Raw genomic sequence first — 26,408 nt, forward strand, 5'->3', positions numbered from 1 at the left:
ATGACATCTCATGAAGTGTAAATCTAATTTACTCATAAACATTTCATAAAACATAACCATTAAATCATGTTTTTCATGTATTCATTTCTAATAGTAAAATATGCATTTTAGAAAGGGTCCACTCACAAATACTTCGCCATCGAAGAGCCATGCAACCTAACGAAGACGGAAACGCCATAAACAATTGCACCTAAGCACATAAAGGGTCCAATTAATAAAACTCTATTAAAATGATTGAATTTGGGAAAACAGACGTCGAATTACCCCCAAAGGGATCCTCGGGCAAATTTCTTAAAAGTTAACAAAAAGTCAACACAAAGAATATTCTAGGAATATTCCAAAGAATATTCCAGGAATATTCCATCCATGTTGGGCTTAGTGCTGGGTTGGGCCGGTTCTGGGCTGGGTTTGAGTTAATGGGCTAGTTCCTCATTTGGGTTTTGGGCCGAGACATTTGGGTTGTGTTAGGTAACTAGGCCTAGGCCCAGGTCATGGTTTTTTTTGGGTTTAAATGGGTTTGGGCTTGGGTTCAAAGGGGTTTGGGCTTGCAATTGGGCTATGATCGACTTGGGTTCTGGATTGGGCAATTGGGCTGGCCTCCATGGCCCAACGAGTAGGGCCGACCAAGGGTAATGGGTCGAGTTCGACCTATTCTTAGGCTGGGTTGGCCGGGTTTCAAAAGGAGGAGAAAGCCGAAGCTTCCATGCTCCGTTCAACCTCAAAACTCACCCAACAAAGGTCAAACAAAATACCAAAATAAAGCCCAAAGAACAAGGAAGAGATTTATACCAATTTCAAGGCATGTGGTGGCCAGAGTTGGCCAGAAAGTGGTATGAAAGTCACGTCATTCTCGCCGGAATCTGGGTTTCAAAGCATTCTTCGTTCTTGTGTGATTCTGTGGTTCACAAGGCAAACCTAAGTTATGAACTAAGCTACAAAGATGAAAAGTGAGGATCAAAGGTATCCCGGAGCTTACCCCATGTTGGGAAGATAGAGAACTTGCTGGGATCTCTCCAAGCTTTTGCACTGGTTCTGTGGTGCTACCATCCTTGTCTACACTTGCAGAGGGAGAAGAATAACGAGGGAGATGAGGGAGGTCCGAGAGGGAAAGAAAGTGTTGGTGTGTGTGGGTGTGCTCGAGGAGTTGGAGAGGGGAGAGCACATAAATGAAAGAGAGAAAGAGGAAGAAACCTTACGAGGAGAGAGGTCGAGGGACAAAAATCAAGGGTGAGCCCTACATCTTACCAACAAATCCCATAAAAGATAAAATAAGAAAATACCTCTCTTGAGTGTGAAATTACCATTTTACCCTTTTGATTCGTCAAAACCAGGACCAGTTGTTACAAAAGGGCTTCGCTGATAAAAGATAAAATAAGAAAATACCTCTCTTGAGTGTCAAATCTCACAAATTACAAACTGTAAACCAAAAGAATAGAGAACTTGAAAAAACAAATTAGTTTCTCCCAAATTGCTCTCTAACTCACAAATTGAGTCTCACCAAGTTGTCAAATGAATGAGCCATGAATTTGCCACATACTCAGGACTCCCAACGTTGATCTCCACACAAAATAAACTAAACCTGAGGTCCTATTTATAGTGCCTAGAACTTAGGTTATAATGAGAATCCTAATTCTAATTGGAAGTAAAAAAATAAAATCCTAATCAAATAGGAAATTAACAAAAGGGAAACTCTGGTCCAGCTCGTGATTAACTAAAATCTTAGATTGAAACTTTATTTAAGTGAAATACTTTTATTGAAGGACAAAATGTTAAATTTAAGTATTAATTAAGAGATTTAATAACATAAATTATTAAATCCCTAAACATGCAAAGATCAATACCAAATGTATGAACTTTTAATTTTCCTTTCAAATTTGAATAGTGTGAAATCTGATCAGATTTTTTTAGTTTTACCCAGATTTGATTTTATTTGATCTCGAGTCGATCCAAATTATAGCTATTGGAATCAAATTGAGTTGCAATCACTTGATCTATGTAGATGCTTATACTGAGAGTCACATCGGCCTCCTTGTTGAGAGTACAACCTTTCACAGCAGCAATGTACCAGATTAAATGTTTACTTAGCTATTAAGCTTAGCATGGTTAGTGATTAGTTGTACATTATGCTTAGCTAGCACATATGGTTGGGATAGGATATTTATGTACGAATACCTGGTGTAATGATCTGTTGATGTTAATGAAAATCACAATCTTATTTTACTCTCTCTCTCTCTATAACTGAAATCTCTCTCTAGATTCTCAGTTTCTACATGGTATCATCACCATTGTCTAACCGACTTCGATCCTCCACTTCCCTCTCTTTCTTGAAACTTTCTTGCGTTTCTTGAATTTTCCTATCTCCCAAACAGGTCATTGCATCTTGGATTTCTTTCTTTTTGTCCTCAATTCACCAAATTAGGTTATGGCGACTGCTGCGAACTCCTCTAATTCTCATTCTTCACCTAATTCCCTAGTGAATCTCCCTCCCAGCGAGATCTATAATCCTTTGATCATGTCGATTGGATCGATTTCCATTGCAAATGTTATTAGAATGATTCTGATGAAGCTTAATATTCAGAACTACATCACTTGGCGCAGTTTCTTCATTCTTGTATTGAAACGTTTCAAGCTTCTTGGCCTCGTCAATGGTGAGGATCTCTGCCCTCCTAAATTTGTTCTCAATCCTCTCTATGAGACCTGGTGCAAGTATGATCAAATTCTGATGATCTGGATCAACTCAACACTCTCCGAAGATCTTCTTTCTTTGACTATTGGAATGGAAGATTCTCACTCCCTTTGGCAGTCTCTTGAGCGACGGTTCTCTAGTGTTTCACACACACATGTTCACAGCCTTCGATCGAAGATCCAAACAATTTAGAAAGGTGACTCTTTCATGACTGATTATCTTAATTCGATCAAAGATATCCTTGATAAACTTGCTGCTGCTGGTGAACCAATTTCTGAATCTGATCTCGTTGTATAGATTTTATCTGGTCTTCCTGATGACTATGAGTCATTTGTTAACTATATTGAGACTCGCAATGAGTCTGTAATGACTATGAACTTCATGGCCTTCTACTAAGCAAAGAGATCTCGCTCTAAAAATGCAAAACCAAAGCTTCATCCTCCTCTGCTGCACCATTTCATGCTTATGCGGCACAATCTAACACCTCTGGTGCTCAGTCAAACAGAGGTAATTCTCGTTGTCGTTTCCAAAATCAACATCGGTATAATCAGAATCATAATTTTGGGGGAAAACAAACCTAACAATTGGAATCACAACAACTCTAGTGGTATTCTTAATGCTGGCCCTTCTCGTCAGACATTTGGTCGATCCTACTCTTCTGGGCGTTCTATTCAACATTAGCTATGTCTTCAATATGGTCACTGGGCTCCTACATGCAATCTTCTTTCTCAATTTTCCTCGAACTCGAATGCACAAGCTCCTATTGCAATATCTGCTATAAATGCCTCTACCCCTCCTAGTTATTGGCTTACCAATAGTGGTGTATCTCATCGTGTCACACCTGACCCTTCTGCACTCAATTTTGCAATTTCATACTCTGGTAATGATCAACTGTTTGTTGGTGATGGAAAAGGTCTATGCATTTCTCATACTAGATCTACTCTTATTTGCACAAATAATGCTACCTTTAGATTGAATGATGTGTTTTTAGTTCTTCAGGCATCTCATAATTTGCTCTCTGTTTATGAGTTTGTATATGACAATTGATGTTCTTTAACATTTGATCATTTTGGATTCTATGTCAATGACCTAAGAACTCGGAAAATGCTTTTCCAGGGCCCCAGTGAAGGAGGCTTGTACTTTTTCTACTGGAATGCTTCAAATGGTGTCTCTAGTATTGCAATCTCACTAACTGCTCTGATGATTACTAAGGCTGATTTTCAGATTTGGCATCAACGCCTTGAACATCCTTGTAGTGGCATTTTAAGTTTTGTGGTGATTAAAAATCATCTACCTGTAATTATTTCTGTTAATAAATTGTCTGTGTGCACAACTTGTCAATTAGGCCAAGCTTTTAGACTACCATTTACATCTTTACCTTGTACGTTCATTAGGCCACTTCAATTACTTCACATTGATGTATGGGGTCCCTCTCCCACATCCTCATGTACAGGATACAAGTTTTACAAAATAATAGTGGATGACTTTACTAACTATAGCTGGCTTTATCTTCTATACTTCAAGTATGATGTATTCTCCACTCTCACAACTTTTATCTTAAAGGTTCAAACTTTACTTGAGCTCAAAGTTCAATGTATAAGATCTGCTTCAGGGGGTGAATTTTTGAATAAATCATTACAAAGCTTTCTTAATGATCAAGGTATCACCCATCAGTTGAGTTGTCCTCACACTCCTGAGCAAAATGGGTGTGCAGAAAGGAAGGATCCCCATGTTGTTGAAATGGGCCGAACCCTGTTATCTCATAGTGGTTTACCTGCAAAGTTTTGGGTTGAAGTTTTCCAAACTGCTATATATCTTATTAATCGATTACCTTCTGGGTTTTCTATGATCAGTCCTTGGGAACTTCTATTTCATGTCTCTCCTATGTATCATACCTTAAAGACTTTTAGATGTGCTTGCTATCCATGGCTAAAACCATTTGCAAGTGACAAGTTGGATGCCAAGAGTAAACAGTGTGTATTTCTGGGTTATAGCTTGAATCACAATGGTTATAGATGCTTCGATCATGTCACTAATAGGCTCTACATTTCGAGACATGTGGTATTTGATGAATTTGTGTTTGCTTATCAACATCTCACTTCTCAGGTCTCAGTTCAGAATACATGTTCACATCCTCACATCATTGTTTCTATGTCTTTTCCACTGCCTGTGTTGTACCCTGCAAATCCCCCTACACCTGCAACTCCCCTAGAGGCATCAAGTTCCTCATCAACAACTTCTTCTAACATAAAGTCTTCTCATCCTATCTTATCTACCTCAACTGCTTCTCAACCATCTTCTTCACAGCCTCTAGCTCCTGTCAATACTCATCCAATTGTTACAAAAGCAAAGGCAGGCATTCATAAACCCAAGGTGTTTACTGCAACCAAACACCATCTTCCATCCACGGTTGATCCTTTCACAAAGTTACCCTCTACTCCATCTACGTTTCTCCTAGCATCCAAGCATGCTTACTGAATGGAAGCTATGCAATCTGAATTTCAAGCCTTGCAATCAACTGGAACTTGGGATTTATCTCCACACAACTCCAATTACAACCTTGTAGATTGCAAATGGGTTTCCAAAGAAACACAAACCAGATGGTACCATTGAAAGGTACAAGGGAAGTTCATCAACATGGACGTTTGGATTTCTTATAAACCTTTAGTCCTGTTGCAAAACCTACTACTATCAGGATTCTACTATCTATTGCAGTCACCTATAATTGGTTTGTACATCAATTGGATGTAAGTAATACTTTTCCACATGGTCATTTGAAGGAAGAGGTGTACATGATCCAGCCTCTTCGTTTTGTGGATCTTTCCAAATCTCATCATGTTTGCAAGCTTAAGAAATCACTCTATGGTCTTAAACAAGCTCCTTGAGCTTGGTATGAAGCCTTTTACAATGCTATTGTCTCTTTGGGTTTCAGTTCCTCCTACTTTGATACAAGTCTCTTTATCAAAAGAGATACTTCCATTACCTTCATCTTGGTCTATGTTGATGATATAATCATCACTGGAAGTTCAACTACTGAGTGTCAATCCATCATCTCCAAACTTCAAGCTATGTTTCTTGTTAAGGATTTGGGAGATATTCATTATTTCTTAGGAATTGAAGTTCAAAGTTATCCAAGTGTTTGTTTATGCATCAATCTAAGTATGTTTTAGATTTACTTAAGAAAACAGACATGCTTGAGTTAAACCTTGTGCAACACTTGTGTCTGCCTTAAAACTTGATCACTCAAGCCCTCTCTTATCTAATCCTACTTCTTATCGGCCCACAGTTGGTGCTTTACAGTATCTCACATGGACAATGTCTGATTTAGCCTTTGTTGTCAATCAAGTTTGTCAACATATGCATTCTCCAAGAACTATTCATCTTCAGGCAGTAAAGCGTATTTTGAGATATCTCAAGGGCACTATTTATTCTGGTCTTTGGTTCACTAAAGGCACTCAATGCCTCATTGTTTTGTCTAATGCTGATTGGGCAGGTTGTCCTGTGGACAAAAAATCCACTAGTGGTTATTGTGTTTTTCTAGGCCATAATCTCATCTCTTGGAGTGCTAAGAAACAAGCACCAATAGCTAGATTGTCAACCAAAGCAGAATACAGGTCTCTTGCTCAAACTGCTGTTGAAATAACCTGGGTGTACAAAATTCTGCAAGATATCTCCTTTCCTTTGTTAAAGACTCCTACCATATACTGTGACAACAAAAGTGCAATTACGCTTGCATTCAATCCTGTTTTCCATGCTAGGACAAAACATGTTGAAATTGATTATCACTACATCTGGGAGAAAGTATTACTTGGTCATATTGGTGTGTATCATGTTGCTTCAACTCTTCAAATTGCTGATATTTTTACCAAGTCTTTAGCTGCTGATCGATTTGCAGATCTTACTCACAAGCTCTCAGTTTGGTCTCCTACCTTCAACATGAGGAGGTGTGTTAAGAGTACAACCTCTCACAACAACAATGTACCAGATTAGATGTTTACTTAGCTATTAAGCTTAGCATCGTAAGTGATTAGTTGTACATTATGCGTGGCTGGCACATGTGGTTGGGATAGGATATTTATGTATAAATACCTTGTGTAATGATCTGTTGATGTTAATGAAAATCACAATCTTATTTTACTCTCTCTCTCTCTCTCTACAATTCTCTCTCTCTCTATAACTGAAATCTCTCTCTAGATTCTTAGTTTCTACACTCCTTCTATCTCCCTTCTTCAATACCTCGTTCTGTCTGGTATTAGGGTTTGGTGGGTCATTCTATCTCATCTTGCCTCATCATTCACCAGGTTCGGTTTGGCACACGTAGGTGTGCTAGAATATGCTATAAAACAAAATCAAAAGTACTCATTAAGCAACAGATCATCTCAAATCTAGCCCCAAAGCTAGCGTGAAATACTTTGAAGTTCTAAAGGGATAAGAAGAACCTTGCAAGAGAAACGCAAGGGAAGACAAGAATCCACACAGGGTAAAAGCCCAGAAATCTAAGGACTTGTTTTGTATTTCTGATATAGAGACAAGTGCAAGATGATTTGGTAGTACTAGCAGGTTTTTCAAAAATTATTCTTGAAAACGAAAAACGTAAGCATACAAAAATATTCCTACGCTTCATAAAACGTAATATTGATGTATCAAATCTTTTTGTTCGATTCTAGAGGTAAACCCTTGAAACCGTGAGGGATTTTAAGAGCATGCGCAGTACTGCATATAGTGAGGGGATAAGAAAAAAGGTTCAAAATTATCCGATGTAATTGAGATTTTATAAGCTTCTCTTATTTCTCCACCTCTTAGTGCAAATGTTTGATGCATTTTTAGTGAAAAAAAATATATATGAAAAATGAAGGTTAACTACGGAATTGTTATACACAAACTATAAAAATTTAACGACGAGAAGTGGTAAAAGATCCGTATATACCTCTAGTAAATCATGGATGCGATTGAATAATGAAAATCATCTAGGTTCATCATCATGATTCTTCATCTTCATTATGGCTTATGGAGCGAATATTACCATTTTTTTAATTAAAACTAGTATTTGCCTACACACTTTGTGTGTATAAACACATTTTTTGTAGAAAATGAGAAGAAGAGGGAGAAAGAGAGAACGTGGGGGAGTGGGAGGTTTTTGGTTTTTGGTTTTTTTTTAATTTTATTTTATTTTTAATATTGAAGGTATTTTAACATTACCTGTAGGTGAGACTTCAATAAAAAACAATAAAATTTGAACATGTGAAACATTATTGCCCATTATTTTTTTTGTGTGATAAAAGACTAATTTGTCTTTTCACCATCTTTTGGTTGACAAATAAGATTTTATTAATTAGTAGAGATTTTTCATCTTGAATTTAAATTTGGCAATAACCACCTCGTCATGTTAAGCTACTTATAGAGTGAGTAGATGCTTCGAGAATGCCAAAAACATAGCGGTTTTATAAAAAACTGTGGGAACCTCAGAATTTGATTTCTCCATAACTTTGGGTAGAGAATCCCAAACATGGTTTTGCACATTAGAATTTAGGCAACTTTTGAAAATTTATTCATCGTTAATATAAGGCTAAACGGTTAAAAATTCATAATACATGTGATAAAAAAAAATTTATTAATAAAGCGATAGCGTTAGTGGATACACCACCAGCAACACCTACTGTTAGCAGTGCCCATGGCATAACCAGCAGCAACACCACTAACAGTGCAGTCGACACAAGCAGCAACAGCACAATTGCTGGACACAATCGCAGACAGCGTGCCATTATCATTGGCTACCCCTTCTCTTCTCCAAATATATTGCCTATGGTCGACGACCATGCTCCTGAGAGTATTCTTGAGGTAAGCCCCATTATCCCTATTTATGTATCAAACAATTCAAATTATCAGTTCCCTTACATGAATAACCAAGGAAAACCACCTAGCTGATTGTCGTCAGATGAAGGAAAAGGGTCCAAATATCTTATTGCAAATCATGTGTCATCACATAAACTTTCGAAACCAGGTAAAGCATTCGTACAACAACTATCAGCTTATAGTATTCGGAGTTCCTTGAAAGAAGCCCTATCTGACACTAGAGGGACCAAGGCCATTGAAGAAGAGATGATTGGGCTTCACGAGAACGAACATGGGATCTAGTTCCATTGCTGAGAGGAAAAGAGTAGAGTGTAGGTGGGTGTATACAATCAAGCACAAAGCAGATGGATCCATTGAGAGGTACAAGGTGCGATTGGTTGCCAAAGGTTATACTCAAACCTATGGTATTGACTACACAGAACATTTCCTCCAGTAGCAAAAATCAATATAGTAAGAGTGTTGCTTTCATTGGCACGAAACCTAGATTGGCCATTAAAACAATGTGATGTGAAGAATGCCTTTCTACATAGGAATCTTAATGAGGAAGTATATATGGACATTCGACGGGAATATACACCACTTACATAGTCATGAGTAGTGTGTAAACTGAACAAAGCTCTGTATGGACTAAAGCAATCACCTCCTGTGTGGTTTAACCGATTTCGTATGGTCATTATAAAATATGCCTTCAGGCAAGGTAACTCAAATCATACGCTCTTCATAAAACATTGAATAAGTAAGATAAAAGTACTCATAATTTATGTAGATGATATGACTATCATAGGTGATGACAAGGAAGAAACCCCAAGGTTGAAAGACTAGTTGGCAATCAAGTTCGAAATGAAAGATCTTGGCGGGCTCAAGATTTTTGGTTATAAAATTGACTCAATTAAAACAGGGCATATTTCTATCTCAAAAAAAATATGTTCTGGACTTGTTAGCAGAGACATGGATGCTTAATTGTAAACCTGTCAATACCCCTATCATTCAAAATTATCACCTTGTAGTGTACCCTAATTAGACTCCAACGCAAAAGACCATTACCAGAAGTTGGTTGGATGGTTAATCTACTTGCCTCATATCGAACCAAACGTTTCCTATGTAGTGAGTGTTATCAGCCAGTTTATGCACTCTCTGAATGAAGACCACATGAGTGCAATTGATAGAACACATCATTACTTGAAATCGGCACCAGGTAGAGGTATCATTTTTTCTAAGAATGGAAACCTGAAAGTGGATGATTGCACTAATGGGGATTGGCACAAAACATTACTTATATGCTATCTACTTCTGGGTACTTTACATTTGTGGGAGGCAGTTTGGTACTTGGCAAAGTAAGGTCGTGGCTTTGTCAAGTGCAGAAGCAGAGTGCAGAGGTAAGACAAAAGGATTATGTGAGCTATTGTGGCTTCGGAAGTTGCTAACAGAACTTGGGTGTCCGTCGACGTTTGCAACAAAGTTGTTTTGTGATAACAAGACTGCCATGATATTTCTCATAATCCAATCTAGCATGATCGAACCAAACATATTGAAGTGGAAAGACATTTTATTAAGGAGAAGTCCAACGCAAATATCATTCAATTTCCGTTTGTGAAATTAGAATATCAACTAGCAGATAATTTAACAAAGACAGTTGCAAGTCAAGTGTTCTACAACTCACTCGATAAGTTGGGCATCAATGACATTTATGCACCAACTTAAGAAGGGGTGTTTTCGTGAGTTGACCTCTTGATGTAATTAGCGAGATTTGTTCCCTATATGATTTCTTGTAATTAGGATGGGCTTTGTTACTTATTCTTGCCTTGTAAGTTAAAGTTGTAATATATATCTTGCTTCTTATGTGAGAAGAATACATTGAAATATTCAACAACCAAATTAGCATTTCTTTTGCTTCGCTATTTGGTTAAAACCGAATTGAAATCAAGAACAAACACAGATTTCTTGCAAGTAAACAGTTTCGAGTATCGATCTTTAAACTATTGTTGTTTTTAATTTGTGGCTTCATTTTGAAATCTAAGGGCATAGATTGTTAACTACATCTATGATCAGATCAAAACCCTTTTATTTCATCTGTAGTTTAATGGAGGATATGGGCCAATTTCTTGCAACTCACTGGCGCCAAGACAGTAACTTCACCAGCGATAAGACTGTTAATGTATGCAAAATCATAAACCAGCTCGTCCAAATGAAATTGTACGTTCATATTTCTCATTTCTACAACTGTGTTTATGCATGTATCAGTTTTTGTTACAATCTTTGAATTTGAGAACTTCTATGTTCCATTTCCAGCTGCACATGAAACAGTTTTAACTTCTTAATTGTGTTTTACATAATTGCTATTTGCAGATCTGGTGAGGCTCTTCTTACAGTAAGCAAATCTTGAGCTCTGCGGTCGTATGTATCTGGGCTTCCATCATCGTCGACTTCCCTCGAGATAATGAGACGGAGATTTTGCATGACACGGCCATTTTGGATCAGATATTCGAGCACATTCATCTCATTTGGTGTCCCCCTGAAACCCATTACTCGAACCCTCCTTAGCGTTTCGGTTATGCATTGGTCAACGACCGCCCACACCATCGCAGGATTCTGCAGTGCATATTGAGGAGGTCTATATTTCTGAAAAAATACCACAAAAACAGGAAGAAGATAATATATGATTATTGTCATCAAAGCTAATTTAAAGACACTAATTACGATCGAGCACTCACATCATAAAAAATTCTTCCTGGGCGTATGACAATATCAAGAATCTCCAAACGAGGACAGCTACACAAGAAAAACTTGATGCCCAAAATCTCAAAGCCGTGCATTGCAGTTTTCAGTGTCAAGCTTGTCACGCCCAAAGGATTTTGCACACCAATTGGGTCCTTTCCCATGGAAATAACCTGCAAAAAAACAGCATCAAAAGAGGAACAAGTAGATAAACAACTGAAGAAAAAGATAAGATACATCAATGATTAATCATATACCGCTAATAGGGTTGCTTCGAAATTTAAAGAACTTGTTTTTCGTTTGATGACATGACATTGACATGTAAAACCCTAATGTGAAACATTCGAAGTCATATGTTTGATTCCTCCCTTCCCAAATATCGCTCGTATATCCAAAAGGACAATGAAAAGTGAAAAAATACGGTAAGTCAATAAGTACCTGAAGCGTGTAAGTGCAAACTGTCAATGTGCTGATGGAGCAAAGTTTGTGAAGGAGATCGTTGAGAGAATCACCTAATTCTGGCCTACAATCCTCTTCAAGCCCAAACTCGATATCTAACACTTTCACTCTTCCAGTGTTCTTTACCTCAAACAGGGGCGCACAGAAACCAGCATACTTGAAATACATCAAATTTGGTGCCTCAATACGAAACTCGTCCAAAACACGATACCAGCACCGATCAACCACGAGACTTCGTAGATTCAAGTCGTTTCCGCAAACGTCAAGTCTGTCCAAGTCCCAACAATTCTTAAGACTCAGACTTTCAAGAACCACACAGCTGACCAACAGCTTGTGCAGATTAGTGTCCGGGAACTCAATCCAAGCCAAAGAAATTTTCTTTAGCAGATGGAAATTCGCGAGTCGTGGGATATTGAAGTTGCAAGAAATCAGAGTCAAGGATTCAAGAACTAGATTCATCCAATAGAAACTCTCAGGCAAAACATACGTCCGCGCAGCCTCGTTCTCTTCGGCGGCCCACTCATCAATCTCGAACCTGTCTGCATTCCATGCGGCGTCTGAAAAATCGATCGCTAGGTGTTTGACGCTACGCTGGACTGAAAAATCGATGCCTTCATCTGCAATCACTCGGGAATCTTGAGACAATGTTAATACCAGATGAAACTTGCTCACATTGATTTGTTCATTGTTTGCACTTGCAATATAGCGCCGCACAGAATTGATGAAATCTTGTCTCTGGATCTCTCTCTGTGCTGGTTCTGCTGCAACAACATGGAGACGCTCGTTGAACTCGACGTTGAGTTCGGCCCTACGCCAAAGATTACGAAAACGCTTGGACAGAAGACAGGTTCTTGCGGCCTCTTTAAAGGGCAAGAGGGAGATGATGAGCACAAGGGAATCCGAGGATGTGTTTGAGATGGTACCCATGTTAATTATTGTACTAACTAAGTTTCTTCAAAGAAGAAGAAGAACAAAAAACGATGAGCGAAGAACGAAGAACGAAGAAGAACGAAGAAGAAGAACAGAGTAGAAGAAAGTTTGTACCAAAACGATGAGACCAATGGCAGATTATAACTAACAAATTAATCTTGGGTTTTCGGTAATTCAGTTAATATAGAGTGATCGGAGAAGAGGAATGGATGAGAGAGAGAGAGAGAGAGAGAGAGAGAGGAGGGCTTGATCAGAGAACCCAAAACAGGGGAGGGTTTGTTTGGGACTCGCGTTAGGCGGGAAATGAAATCAGGTGGCCCTCTCTATTGTCTAAATTCCGAATCAGACTGATTTACACGTGTCCAGTTTGTTTGAGTGGAACTGGATGCCACGCTGGACATAGATGGCTGTCAGGATTGCGCCATGTGTCTAACAATTTTGTTGTTTTTTTAGGAAAAGGAACCCGCCGGATCCTTTTTTTAGAAATCTCGTAATCATGATCGTTCATCATACATCGTGCGGTCCGAAATTGTTTTAAAATTTAAAATTTAAAATTAAATATAAATAATACCTAATGAAAATTGATCACACGATGTACGATAAATGATCACATTTTCCGTTTTTTTATTGGAATGTTCTTGGGTTTGTTAGCAGTGAAATGCCGTTATTGTATGACAGTTGGGATTATATATTAAACTATCCACCAAGTCTAACGAATTCTATCAATCTATACAATCAGTTTTTGTTCTCTCTCTCTCTCTCTTCTTTCTTGTCAACTTCTCTCTCCAAGTTAATATGTATCAGAACAAGGTTATTCTACGTGTGAAGTTCACCTGCCAACAGCCTCTAAATTATCTTGTTACAAAAATTTGAAAATGAATGAGCGTGTTGAGAATGAATCTCATATTGATAAAAGAATGACATTGCATATGCTTATAAGGAGTCAAACTACTTCCTATATACCAATTGATTGTTTGTGTTCACTTATAAGTTAATCACAATTACAGGGCTACTTTTGATATAGTAAACTTTTCTTTATATATACATATATAGCAATAGTAGAAGAAGAGAATCGAACCTAGAATCTCAAGTGTTTAATAGTAAATGTTCTTAACCACTCCAATCTAAATGCCTGTCGTGCAAAACTTAACACTTAACAACATGAACAACCTCTCAGACTTAACTTGAACTTTAACTTGAACTTTCCGATACATTGGATGTTGGCCTGACCAAGGTCTAAAATATCGATGATATCGGAAATATCGGTATTCCAAAAACACAGAAATTTCGATGGAAATATCAAGATATTATCGATATCGATAAAAATTGAATAAAAACCACGGAAATTGTAAGAAAAACTTTGGAAATTTTTATTGAAACTTTGCAGGGTGTTTATTTAGTCAATTATCTATTAGTTTATCACAAAAAATTGCAAGGAAATGCATTGCTTGATGGATTTAACTGATTTAAGTTGATTATATAGCAAGCTGGCAAACATTATGAGTGTAGAAAATATGTAGTAATTAATGAAAGAAGTTTAAACACACCATAATCATTTATATATAATGAATTAGTATTTAGTACAATATTTTACACTTTATACATTGCATGGTAAAATACATGAGTGACTTAGTACCGCATAGAGTTCCTATGAGGTTCAAAATTTTCACTATCTTCATCATCTCTATGTGTAGAGTAAGTGTATTGTGAAGAGTAGTCATCAAATGATAAATCCCCAAAACCATATATATAAATATTTTAGCATATTTTCACTAAAACATAAGTGATATGGTGGTCAAGGTGTTGAAGGAATAAAATGGGAGGGGTTCGAAAGCATTTTTCAAGTATTTTTGGATTTCATCTTACGATATTATCAATAATATGACGATATATTGCCCAAATATATGCATTAAAATGCTGAAAATATCGTTTCTGATATTATCGCGATAATATTGATATATTGACGACAATTAAGTGGATAAGTGTGAAAATATCGTCATCTAAAAAAAACGATATTATATCGCCGATAATATCGATATTTTAGACCTTGGACCTAACTCAACTATTTTAATTATAATTCCGTTATTAGTTAGGATTTTCTTATTGTGAGGAATTTTCTTGCATCCCTAATCAACTATATAATTTGTGTATATATTGCCTCCTAGATAGAAGAATAAGACAATATAATTAAACCCCAAATATGCAATTTTATCTTTGGAAATGAGACCTTGATAATTTTCTTCCTAGTAGCATTTTTTGTTATAAAATTAACATTTGTTGGGTTTCTGAACCTTCAACAATTGCAGATATGAGTTTAGCTAAATTGAGTTTAACTAAACTGGCTAGAGCAATGTAATGCTTTGTACATTCAAGTTCGAATCCACATTCCCGTAGTTGAAGTTATTTAATGTTTATCGCTCATATAGTAATTTCAACCTAGCTAATTTTTATTTATTTTTACTTGATTGCAGAAGAAATCTTCACTAAATACTTTTCTTGGTACAAAATGAAGTAGAAAATGTTATAGCTTCTACAATCCAACTGACCCTCCATACTAAAGAGCAAGCAACTCCATCCTCAAAACAAACATTTATCAACATCTTAAATAACAGTGGATTAAATTAATATCTTAAGGCGCTTTCCCACAGCCGCTATTTCCCTCAGATTCACTGCCTCTGCTTCAATAGCTCCAAACTAACCTTGTGCAGCAGCCTGTACAGCACATAGTTTCCGAAACAGTTTTCTCAGTGTCCCTTTTCTGCGGTGTTCAGCCTTCATGTCGATAAATATTGCATCCGAACATAACAAGCTTGAACAATCAGCCCCAAAGCTTGCAATCACTAAAGTAATATCAATCTTTTCGAAAGCCTCTGCAAGAACATTCACATGTTTATGGAAAGAACTCGAGACCAGTATCCGAAGCACATTGTCCTCTTCCCCTCCCTGGTAATCGTCAACTATCTTCACCTTCACTATGAAACCATCAAGTTTATCAAACCTACTTCCAAATTTGTCCCGAATTACAACTACTTGGCCAGCATAGGGAGACATAACACCGATACTAAGTTTTTTTTCTTTCGAACGTATCCATTCTGCATATAAGTATAGACAAAGGGTTTATAGTGAGGCTGAACAAAGATATAAAATTTCCATGGAAAACATAGTCAAGTTTTACTAAGACATTATAAACCGTCTACAAGTTCAATGAAAAATTCAATTTTACCAGGAGAATATAAACTTTCAATATAACTTCATACAGCTCGACTGTTAGGAATCCAAAATTACAGCTACACCTAGCTATGCTACAATGTCTTTAGGAAACGGAAAAAATGTTCCTTAGAGGGAAACCACAGATGTGTTGCATACAGTCACACATCCGCAACTACACACCCTGAGATGTTTTCTGTTGTCTTAGATGTGATGCGAAAATGAATTAGACTGAAAATCAAAACTTTTGAGATGAGAAAACGAAAATGATTCTCCATTTAGGCATACCTTTGAACAGATACCGCAATATTTTCATAACAATTGCCACCTCAACAATGTTCTTCCGATTATGTTCATCACCTTCCTTTTCCACTTAACCACCAATTACATTTATAAAAGAATAACGACCATACATTGTCGCCGGAAGAAATCTTTTCTCATAGCAGCTTCTCTTTACATTTGGAGTATCCATTATCTGATTATGATAAAATTTATAATTTGGAAACAAACTTATGGACGGTTGCATTCTGTATTGCATATCCAGTATGTGCTTTGGGTGACCCAAAGAGCTTAGCCTCTCAAATAAGCTTCTTGCAACGGTATGGTGAGCTCACACTCTTTCACTCGTGCAGCTTCTTCGATAAACAAAATGTTTGGAGGGACCAATGGCACTTTCAGAACAGAAAGGCACTCGCTTCTCCTCATGCAAAGTTGAAGTGATTTGTAATCCATTGTCTCAGCAACTTCCGGGATGTTCAAATCTTCAGCAACTTGCTGACAGGAGAAAAGGTTTTCCAGTTCTTCAGATATAACATTACCATTACGCAACAATGATTCAAAAGAATTGAGGAAATAAGCACTGACATGTTTTGGAAATTTTGTAGCAAAATGTGACTTGTCGATAGATGGGTACAGAAGACAAGGATACAATCCCTCAGTGGTGATGCAGTAGAAACAAATATTTCAATGCCTCCAACCAGTCTCTTCTGGTCCTAAGCATTTGGCAAGCCTTTCAACATGGTAATCTAAACATATTTCTTCAATTTCTGGACTAACTTTCCAACGCTCTTCATTCCCAAATAGAAGAATTTCTCCCAACGGACAAAACAAAGCATCGGATTTTGCACCATTCACTATCCTCATAAAGATGGAAGCCATGCACTTCCATAATTGCAACCTCTGTTGGGGCACAAGTCAGAGTTCTGCATCTCATTCTTTGATAATCTTCAGATTTCTGCACATGTGCAACGATTTCCGGATTCTTCTGTTATGCGTCTATTGGCCAAGAAAGCCCGAACTGCCATTGTCCTCGTTTACTTTTTCTGAGGCTTTCTTAGGGACTGAGACAATGCCCCATGACCTCCCTACCCTTTGTAAATCACAAACAGATTGTGGTTTAAAATCCGCTAAAACAAAAATATCTCCAGGCAGAACTCTGTATGGTTCCCCACCGCTGAACCTAATTTTGTTGCATCTGACTCGAACTTACTAAAGTCAATTACTTCAGCAAAAGGTACTCTCTGCAATTTTGGCTTACTTGAGCGCAGTTGTGCTCTAGTTTCTTCCAATAAAGGAAACACATAAGACCCGAAATAATGTTGCACGCACTGAAATGACGCGGGAATTTTTTGGACCTAGAAAAATGAAAGATCCATTAGAAGTACTTTAAAGGGGATAAGGAGTATGGGAATTATTAGTCACTGCACTATATATCAATACATTACATTACACATAACATGTCATGGAGAAGTAACAAATGACAATCCTTGGAAGCCAGAAAGGTTAACCACCACCATGTCACAAAGGAATTTGGTTACTTAGAGCATGCTATGAGAAAAATGAGAATTGGGGTGAGATTTTGGTGCAGATTGAGATTCAGTCACTAGATTGATCAATGAAGTTGCCGACCCCACTTGGTAGGATAAGATTGTGTTGTTGTTATTATTGATCAATGAAGTTCTCCAAAATATTCAAAATGTTTGTATTGTAAATCTCCAATAAAGGATTATAATAATCAAAGAACGCTAAAAAATTGTGAGAACAAAAGATCGTGAAGAAACTGGGTAAACGGACACATGAAACAAAACTTGAATCTAAACTACATATTAATAAGATCCTCTTTGTCAACCAAAAAAAAGGTGAAAAGCAATTTTTGTTTTCTATCACAACAAAAAAGTTAAGGACAGTAACGTAATTTCACAAAACAAAATTTTGCTGTTTTTTGTTTAAGCATCACCTACAAGTGATTTTATCATCTCTAATAAAAAAAATATGAAAATATAAAAAATAAAAACAAACCTCTCTCACTCTCTCCCCACTCCCACGTTCTCTCTTGCTCTCTTCCTCTCTCCTTCAGTTTTAAAAACATAAGTAAAAAAATTTCACACGCTTTGCGTGACTATATACAAGTTATTCAATTAAAATATGAATGTTTAGTAATAGTTAGTTTTAAGACTTCGTGTTTATGAAAATATGTGTAATGAGTATGTAATACTCCCACAAAAACTAAAACCAAAAAAGTATAAACACATTCGTAGAAAACATATCTCCGATTGGCAATTTTTTTCATGAAAATATGTAATCAAATTACCCAAATTAATAACAAAGAGCCATTCTCACTTTCTCAGAAAACCTTAAAGGAATCAAATTTATGAAGTCCCTTTTTAATAGCCTTGAAGACCAAATTCTTTACTGCCTGAACTGGTTATAAGCAGTTCAAGAAACCATTTTTTGGTGGTAATTGCTGCTAAACATTCAAAAATAAAATAAAATAAAAGCTGCTTCTCATCAAATTTTGAATTTTAACCAAAAGTCATTCTATAATTTTATTTAATTATAAGAACAAGAGAATACTCAAAAAAAAAACAAACAAAAAAGAACAAGAGAAAGAAAAACTGAAAAACAAAGAAAACCTAACTAAAGCGTGTGCAAAGAACACTAATAGGATTTTTACCACATGCAAAAGTAAGGATAAAAACACTTAAAAATACTTGCAAGAGAACAAGGTAGTTGTAGTATAAACGGTTTAAGCAAGGTCGTTTCCACGGGGATTAAATGAATAATTTGTATTTAAAACCAACTCTTAATTAATTATTTAAAACAAAGTTTGGGAAAAGCTTGATTTTGGAATTTAAAATAATTAAAACAAATTTTAAAATAAAACAATTAAATAGATAAACTAGAAAGCAATTTAAAGAAACACTAGGGTTCCGCTTTCACCTTAACAATTCTACGTAGTTATTCCAATTACTTATAAATTACTCATGCATATTTTGAAGGTTAGATTTTCCTAATATATATCCTACTTGAAACCTCCAACATAGAACGTATATCTAACATACAACCCGTCCAGACGTTTAGATCAAATATGAACATGAAAGATTCATTAAGTTTCATGAAAAACCTTTCAAAAATCATGCAACTCTTAAGACGTGATGTTCATCTTAAGTGAAATTACAATTATTAATCACAAGAAGCCAACGCCAATTTAAGGGAACCTTCCAACCAAAATTGCATCCAATTACTTTTCTAAATATCCTAATGGTCGCGAATCACTAAGACACTTAGTTTAAAACAGTGATTCCAAAACATGCATGCACAATATCATAAGTAAATTGAAAAGAAACTACATATTCTTGTTAAGGCTTGTGGCATCGCCCTAACAAAAGGAATTAGTTACAAACAATCATAAAACAAAATATTATTAAGAACATGGAAGAAAACACCTTGAAAATAAACTTGAATAGTCAAAGCTCTCTAAGCCGAATTCTCCAAAATAGTGCATTCCCTCTTTAAACCCTAATTATGACATCCCACATTGCCCAGGTGAGTGATCCTTAAATGTATATTCCCATCTTTACCTAGCACGAGGCCTTTTGGGAGCTCACTGGCTTCGGGTTCCGTAGGAACTCCGAAGTTAAGCGAGAAGGGGGCTAGAGCAATCCCATGATGGGTGACCCACTGGGAAGTTGCTCGTGAGTTCCCAAAAACAAAACCATAAGGGAATGGTAAGCCCAAAGCGGACAATATCGTGCTACGGTAGTGGAGCGGGCCCGGGAAGTGATCCGCCCCGGGCCGGGATGTGACAAACAATTTGGTATCAAAGTCTAACCCTAGTTGCGTGTGTGCCGACGAGGACGTCGGGCCCCCAAGGGGGGTGGATTGTAACATCCTACATCGCCCAAGGAAGTGATCCTTAAATGTATATTCTCATATCTACCTAGCACGAGGCCTTTTGGGAGCTCACTGGCTTCGGGTTCCGTTGGAACTCCGAAGTTAAGCGAGAAGGGGGCTAGAGCAATCTCATGATGGGTAACCCACTGGGAAGTTGCTCGTGAGTTCCCAAAAACAAAACCGTGAGGGAATGGTAAGCCCAAAGCGGACAATATCGTGCTAGGGTGGTGGAGCGGGCCCGGGAAGTGATCCGTCCTGGGCCGGGATGTGACAATTTGGTATCAGAGCCTAACCCTGGCCGCGTGTGTGCCGACGAGGACGTCGGGCCCCTAAGGGGGGTGGATTGTGACATCCCACATTGCCCAGGGGAGTGATCCTTAAATGTATATTCCCATCTTTACCTAGCACGAGGCCTAAGGGGGGTGGATTGTGACAATTGGTATCAGAGCCTAACCCTGGTTGCGTGTGTGCCGACGAGGACGTCGGGCCCCCAAGGGGGGTGGATTATAACATCCTACATCGCCCAAGGAAGTGATCCTTAAATGTATATTCTCATATCTACCTAGCACGAGGCCTTTTGGGAGCTCACTGGCTTCGGGTTCCGTTGGAACTCCGAAGTTAAGCGAGAAGGGGGCTAGAGCAATCCCATGATGGGTAACCCACTGGGAAGTTGCTCGTGAGTTCCCAAAAACAAAACCGTGAGGGAATGGTAAGCCCAAAGCGGACAATATCGTGCTAGGGTGGTGGAGCGGGCCCGGGAAGTGATCCGCCCCGGGCCGGGATATGATAATTTGGTATCAGAGCCTAACCCTGGCCGCGTGTGTGCCGACGAGGACGTCGGGCCCCTAAGGGGGGTGGATTGTGACATCCCACATTGCCCAGGGGAGTGATCCTTAAATGTATATTTCCATCTTTACCTAGCACGAGTTGGGAGCTCACTGGCTTCGAGTTCCGTAGGAACTCCGAAGTTAAGCGAGAAGGGGGCTAGAGCAATCCCATGATGGGTGACCCACTGGGAAGTTGCTCGTGAGTTCCCAAAAACAAAACCGTGAGGGAATGGTAAGCCCAAAGCGGACAATATCGTGCTACGGTAGTGGAGCGGGCCCGGGAAGTGATCCGCCCCGGGCGGGGATGTGACACTAATGGCTAAATAGCCTTATTTATACTAATACAAAATAAAACCCTACCTAGAAAATGTCTTGGAATAAAACTAGGAAACATAATAAAATAATAAAATAGCAAATAAAAGGTTTCCTATTTGAACTGAAATTTTGACTTCTCAGAAAATCAGACTTTTGATCGACCAAATCAACTCTGATTTGGTCCCGTCTCTTTTGAAAGCTGAAGACGTCCCTACAAATCCTCAGAATGAATCTTCCTCAAAATATGCCATTTTGACCTCTAAAATATCCAAAATGTCCAAAAACGTCAATTTGAGAAAGCTGCACGCTGGACCTTTATTTCATTGCCACGGTCAAACGGTTTGGTAGAAAAATCTGGAACTTTGATACAATCATCTTGAAAGACCCACGAACATCCTCTAATTGGAATCACTCCAAAATTAATTCAATTGATTACTTTATACTCAAAAGGAAATTGAATGTTCTACATTAGAAATATAATTCAAAGTATCAAAATTTACACAAAATAACCAATAAATTATAACCAAGAATAGGATAAAATATATGGTATAATATCGACTCGTTAAACAACGCTAACCAATCATTCACAATTTTAAAATGTTTACCTGATAAAAGACCTTGAAAATATTTTTTCAGGACTAGGTATTGAAATAAGCACCCAAGTGTGGTTATAGCTTGCATATCAGGGGATGATAATATAGAGGAGTGAAATCTGAATGAATATTGTTTCTCTTGTTGGATGGTTATTTATAAGGAACGACAATTTTGTGCCACTGTGAATTGATGTTTAATAATTTGAATTTCAGGTTCATTTAAAAATACGGAATTCGTATTGTTGTTGGGGTGAAAATGGGTAGAAAGGATACAGTTCACATGAAGCAGTTACAAAATTCAAATCTTCATCCCAAATAAGTGCAGAAATTGTTAAAGCAATTAGCCGACGAGAGGTTTTCTGAAGATATATTGTAATTGGATCAGGGTCCGATCACTTACCGGAAAGGATATAGTTCACATGAAGCAGTTACAAAATTCAATAAATATTTTTTCAAGGTTAGAGAAAATTTGATGAGAATTGAAGAAAATTAGAAGAATAAAAGGTGTTTGGATGGTGAGAAAGTGCCGAGAAAATTTAAGAAGATGAGAGAAAAATGGTCGTTAGACTTCCGGGAGAGATACCATGTTCAGTTTAAGAAATAGTCAGTGCATGTCAACCTGTATTTAGTTTCAAAAGCAGTGCCTATGTTCAATAATACAAATAGTGTATTACTGATTTTCAATTTCAGAATAATGTAATGCTCATATTTAGTTTAAAAAATAATTAGTGTTCAATTTCAGAAAGTGTTCAGTTTTAGAACTAGGGTCGTACCATTCATTTTCAGAAATAGTGTAATACGGTTTAATTTAAAAAATAATGTAGTACCGTTCAATTTCGGAAATAGTGCATGATGGAGGCATTGCGACCAGCACGTCAGTTTTTAATTACTTTTTTCTATTTTATTTTTTATTATATTAAACTTTTGTCATTTTCATTAAAATTTAAGTCATTTTCATTAAAGTTTAAGCCATTTTCATTAAAGTTATAAGATGATTTTTTGGTTAAAACAAACTTAACCCAAACCCTTTTCATCCCAAAAAATAAGTACGTTAATCAACACTTAAGTAATAATTCAATTGTCAACATGCATAACATTGAGTTTACAAAATATAGTCTAGAAATTTAGTCTCCCTACATTATCTATATCTATATGGATAACTACATTCCCCTTAAGATGAGTTTACACTACGAGAAATTACTATTTGTCCCACGACAGTTTGGCTTGATGAACAAAATTTTGTCGCATAAAATAACTTTATCCCAAAAAAAAAAAAAATGGTCAACATTTTGGTTTTTTTCGGAGACTTTAGGCAACAAAAACTTTAGACAGGTAAAGTAAACTTTGCCAGACAGATTTTAGTGTAAAGGAAAACATTGACCCGTATTATGCCACCTTTTGTCCAATGGATCAAGGGTCTTCAAAGTGTACTAAGTTCGGTTTCATCTTGGCTCGTTTTTTGTGAGCTCAAGCTTTTGGTCTTCAAATATGTATCAAAAAGAAAAAAAATCCAGTTTCCAAAAAAAAAAAAAGTAAAAAGAAAAAAATCCAAACACACACAATGTTTCAAATTAGGGTTTACAAATCATCATGACACCAATTATTGAATAAAAATGACATCACGGATTGAGCACAACTGCTCTCAAGTAAAAATTGTAGCCACAATCTTTGATATTTTATTTGGGTTCACAACATATTCGAATTAAAAGCTAGCTTCGAACTTCAGTATCTATAAGACTATTATTTAAATCATTAAACAATTTCTATGGCCAGATTCTCCGATGCTTTTCTAAAACCGTACATTTGCTCAGCTATACTTCGAAAAGTTTCTGGGCCGCGGTTATTGCTTTCTTCACTTGAGGTGATCACAGTGAGCTTCTCCATCACACGAGCATGGTTGACAAGATAAAGCATCATATAGACTTCATTTGGCGTCCCCTTGAAGCTCTTGATCTCAACTTTCCTCAAAGTTTGAGTTATGCACTGGAAAATTATCGCGCTGCTCCTCCACAAATCCTCAAACTTATCCTCGAATGGGGGTCTATATTCCTGAAGAGATGGATGCAACAAACATAAGAATTACACAATATTAGTTAGTGTTAAGCAGTTAATTAAAAGGATTCGTTAGTAATTAGTCAACGAGTACTCACATTGCATATTCTGCGTGATCGGTCTATGTCGATTGTAAGAGTCTCCAAGCGAGGACAACTATTCAAGAAAAACCGGATGCCACCTTGTTCATAGTTGTGCATGGCAGTTCTTAAGGTCAAGTGTGTAACATTCAACCTAGGTTCCATACCAGTTGGTTCCTCTCCCATGGGAATAACCTGCAAAATCCACAAATTAACTATAAAACCAACCTTTAATTAATTAGGAGAGAAGCATACTCACGGTTAAAGAAAAAAGATTTTATATTTATAGCCTTAAGTCATAATGTTATTTTGGGACACTCTTTTCTCCTTCGACCAAGTTGCAATCTTACAAAAATTTAATCAAATTCCACACAAACGCAAATATAACTTATTTAGATAAATGATGAACACTATATAGCTTTTTCCTATTTAGGGTTTAGGGTTATCACCATATATTATACAGATGTAAAATTAAAAAGTTGAAGAGTGAAATGAATTACCTGAAGCATGTAAGTGCAAACGGTCAAAGCCCTCGTAGGGCAAATTCCATTGAGTGATTGATAGAGAGAATCTCCCAACGATTCGTCACATTCAAACTCAGGTCCAAAATCAAGGTCTGCCTCCTCCAAGCTAGTTCCATTCACAGTAAATAAAACCACAGTGCCACAATACTTCATATATTTGAGATTTGGAGCCTCGATTTCAAAGGACGGATCCAGAAAATGGCACTTTTCAACAACCAAACTTGACAACTTCAAGTCCTTCCCACAAACAGAAAGGCTGTCCATGTCCCAGCAACTCTTCACGCTCAAACTCTCGAGACACGCACAGTTGGCCAGCAAAGCCTTGACAGTAGAAACTTTGAGTTCGATCCAACCCAACGAAATGCTCTTCAGCAACCCGAAATTCTTGAATCCGAAAACGTCAAATTTGCAAGAAAAGAGAGTCACGGATTCAAGAACTTGATGGTTGTTAAAGGACTGAGGCAAATCGAACATTGGATGTGCCAGGCCATCGAGGTCGTTTTCATCCCATGTGGGGTCGGAGAAATCAAGCTTCAGGTGTTTGACTTTGCGGTCGACAGAAAATGTGATGCATTTTTCCACCATTTCTTGGAAGTCTCCCGGCTGAGAAAATGTGAGGGACAGTTTGTCCATGATGGGACTTTTGTTGTTTGCAATAAATTGTTGGACGAAATCGATGAAGATTTGTGGTTGGAGTTGGACATCTCCGTTAGAATCACGGTTGGCGAAGTAAAGGTGGTTGAAGTCGAGGTTTCGGGTTGACTGCCATTGGTGGTGCCAATGCTTGGACAAGGTGGAGGTTTTTGCCGCTTCTTTGAAGGGCACGAAGGAGAGTATGTCTGAGAGGATGTGATTAGGGAGGTTTGAGAGGCGGTCCATGGTTGTGTTTTTGGCTTTTAGGGTGGCGGGATTGCACTGAAAAAAGTTGGAAGGGACTGGGATGATCTTATAGGAGAGGATCGTTTGAGGCACCGATTCGGGTTGGCTCAAGTTGTGTGCCTGTTTGATGCTGGAAGACGACGGAGGAGGGGGGGGTTATATGGAGACAGGAGACACCGTGAGTTGGGTTCAATGGGGTGTGTAATGTGTTGTCTAGGTGATTTGTATGTTGAAAAAAACAAAGTAATTGGAGGAAGATTAGGAAACGTTCAATAATAATAGAAACTAATTAATCCAAGTTTATATGACAAGTTCTTTATATTCATAACGGCTGTCACAAAAATAACTATTATTTGAATTTGGATGGATAACGAATTTAACGGTCTTTCGTGCTAAAACAATTAGATAAACACTTAAAATTGATCATTCATAAGTCTGTCTCGCGTGTTTTTTATTTTACTGATTTAACGGTCTTTCATGCTAAATAATAAGATAAACATGTGAAATTCATCATACATAAGCCTATATTATCACATGCTTGCATCAATGAATTATGGACAGTGATTTTTTTTTATTTCGTGCTATAATTGAGAGAGAGATTCAAATTTGGGACATTGGTTGCTAGAGTGAGTGCTTTTAATCATCTTTGCTACAAAATTTTTGCGACTGTGCATTTTAATTTAAATCATGCATGTTGTCTAAACGATGATTTTTTATTAAATTTTAAAATAAAATAAGAAGCTAGTTTTCGCTAAATGGCAAATGCAAAACAAAAAAAATTTGGAGACCTTTTTCATTTGGACAGCATAAACTTGGAGACTACGAGTTGGATAGACAAGGGAGGAATGTTAGCCAAATTTCCCATCCTATCATGTAGTCTCATGATTAGGAGTGTTCATTTTTAAGTTACACTAAAAATCCATCTTCACAATGAACCAAATCAAAATTCGTTTAGCCAAAACATTTTAGTTAAACACTAAAATTTAACAGCATTAATTAAATGACTCAACTCAATTCGTTGATTTTTGGAAGGGCAACAAAGTGGACTGCAATGGATACTGGATTGTTAGGCTAGTAATTTTGACGTCGACCTAATTATTATTTTTCTTTATTAA

At 37.3% G+C, this 26,408-nt stretch overlaps 2 protein-coding genes across 2 annotated transcripts; both read right to left on the reverse strand.

The window, feature by feature from the left end:
* Nucleotides 1-11,232: 11,232 nt before the first annotated feature.
* LOC137742874 (putative F-box/LRR-repeat protein At1g56400) lies at nt 11,233-12,640 on the reverse strand. The gene is made up of 2 exons (XM_068482818.2): nt 11,693-12,640; nt 11,233-11,427 (listed from the first exon to the last, which is right to left on the reverse strand). Exons 1-2 carry the CDS (start codon nt 12,638-12,640, stop codon nt 11,233-11,235), a joined length of 1,143 nt encoding a protein of 380 aa, XP_068338919.2.
* Nucleotides 12,641-23,510: 10,870 nt separating this feature from the next.
* Nucleotides 23,511-25,293, reverse strand: LOC137742873 (putative F-box protein At3g29830). Its single transcript, XM_068482817.2, has 3 exons — nt 24,391-25,293; nt 23,909-24,085; nt 23,511-23,807 (listed from the first exon to the last, which is right to left on the reverse strand). Exons 1-3 carry the CDS (start codon nt 25,291-25,293, stop codon nt 23,511-23,513), a joined length of 1,377 nt encoding a protein of 458 aa, XP_068338918.2.
* Nucleotides 25,294-26,408: the final 1,115 nt, after the last annotated feature.

The sequence above is a fragment of the Pyrus communis genome, chromosome 11 (genome assembly GCF_041283825.1).
Source record: "Pyrus communis isolate YQ-2024b chromosome 11, ASM4128382v1, whole genome shotgun sequence".
In the NCBI taxonomy this organism is placed as follows: Eukaryota; Viridiplantae; Streptophyta; class Magnoliopsida; order Rosales; family Rosaceae; genus Pyrus; species Pyrus communis.

Bases quoted from the DNA above. Each gene is read 5' to 3' on its own strand.
- LOC137742874 (XM_068482818.2), bottom strand. From the start codon at position 12,640: ATGGGTACCATCTCAAACACATCCTCGGATTCCCTTGTGCTCATCATC. The intron at 11,428-11,692 runs GTACTTATTGAC...GTTTTTTTGCAG, and splicing joins TTTGCACTTACACGCTTCAG to GTTATTTCCATGGGAAAGGA.
- LOC137742873 (XM_068482817.2), bottom strand. From the start codon at position 25,293: ATGGACCGCCTCTCAAACCTCCCTAATCACATCCTCTCAGACATACTC. The intron at 24,086-24,390 runs GTAATTCATTTC...TGGATTTTGCAG, and splicing joins TTTGCACTTACATGCTTCAG to GTTATTCCCATGGGAGAGGA. The intron at 23,808-23,908 runs GTGAGTACTCGT...CCATCTCTTCAG, and splicing joins GATCACGCAGAATATGCAAT to GAATATAGACCCCCATTCGA.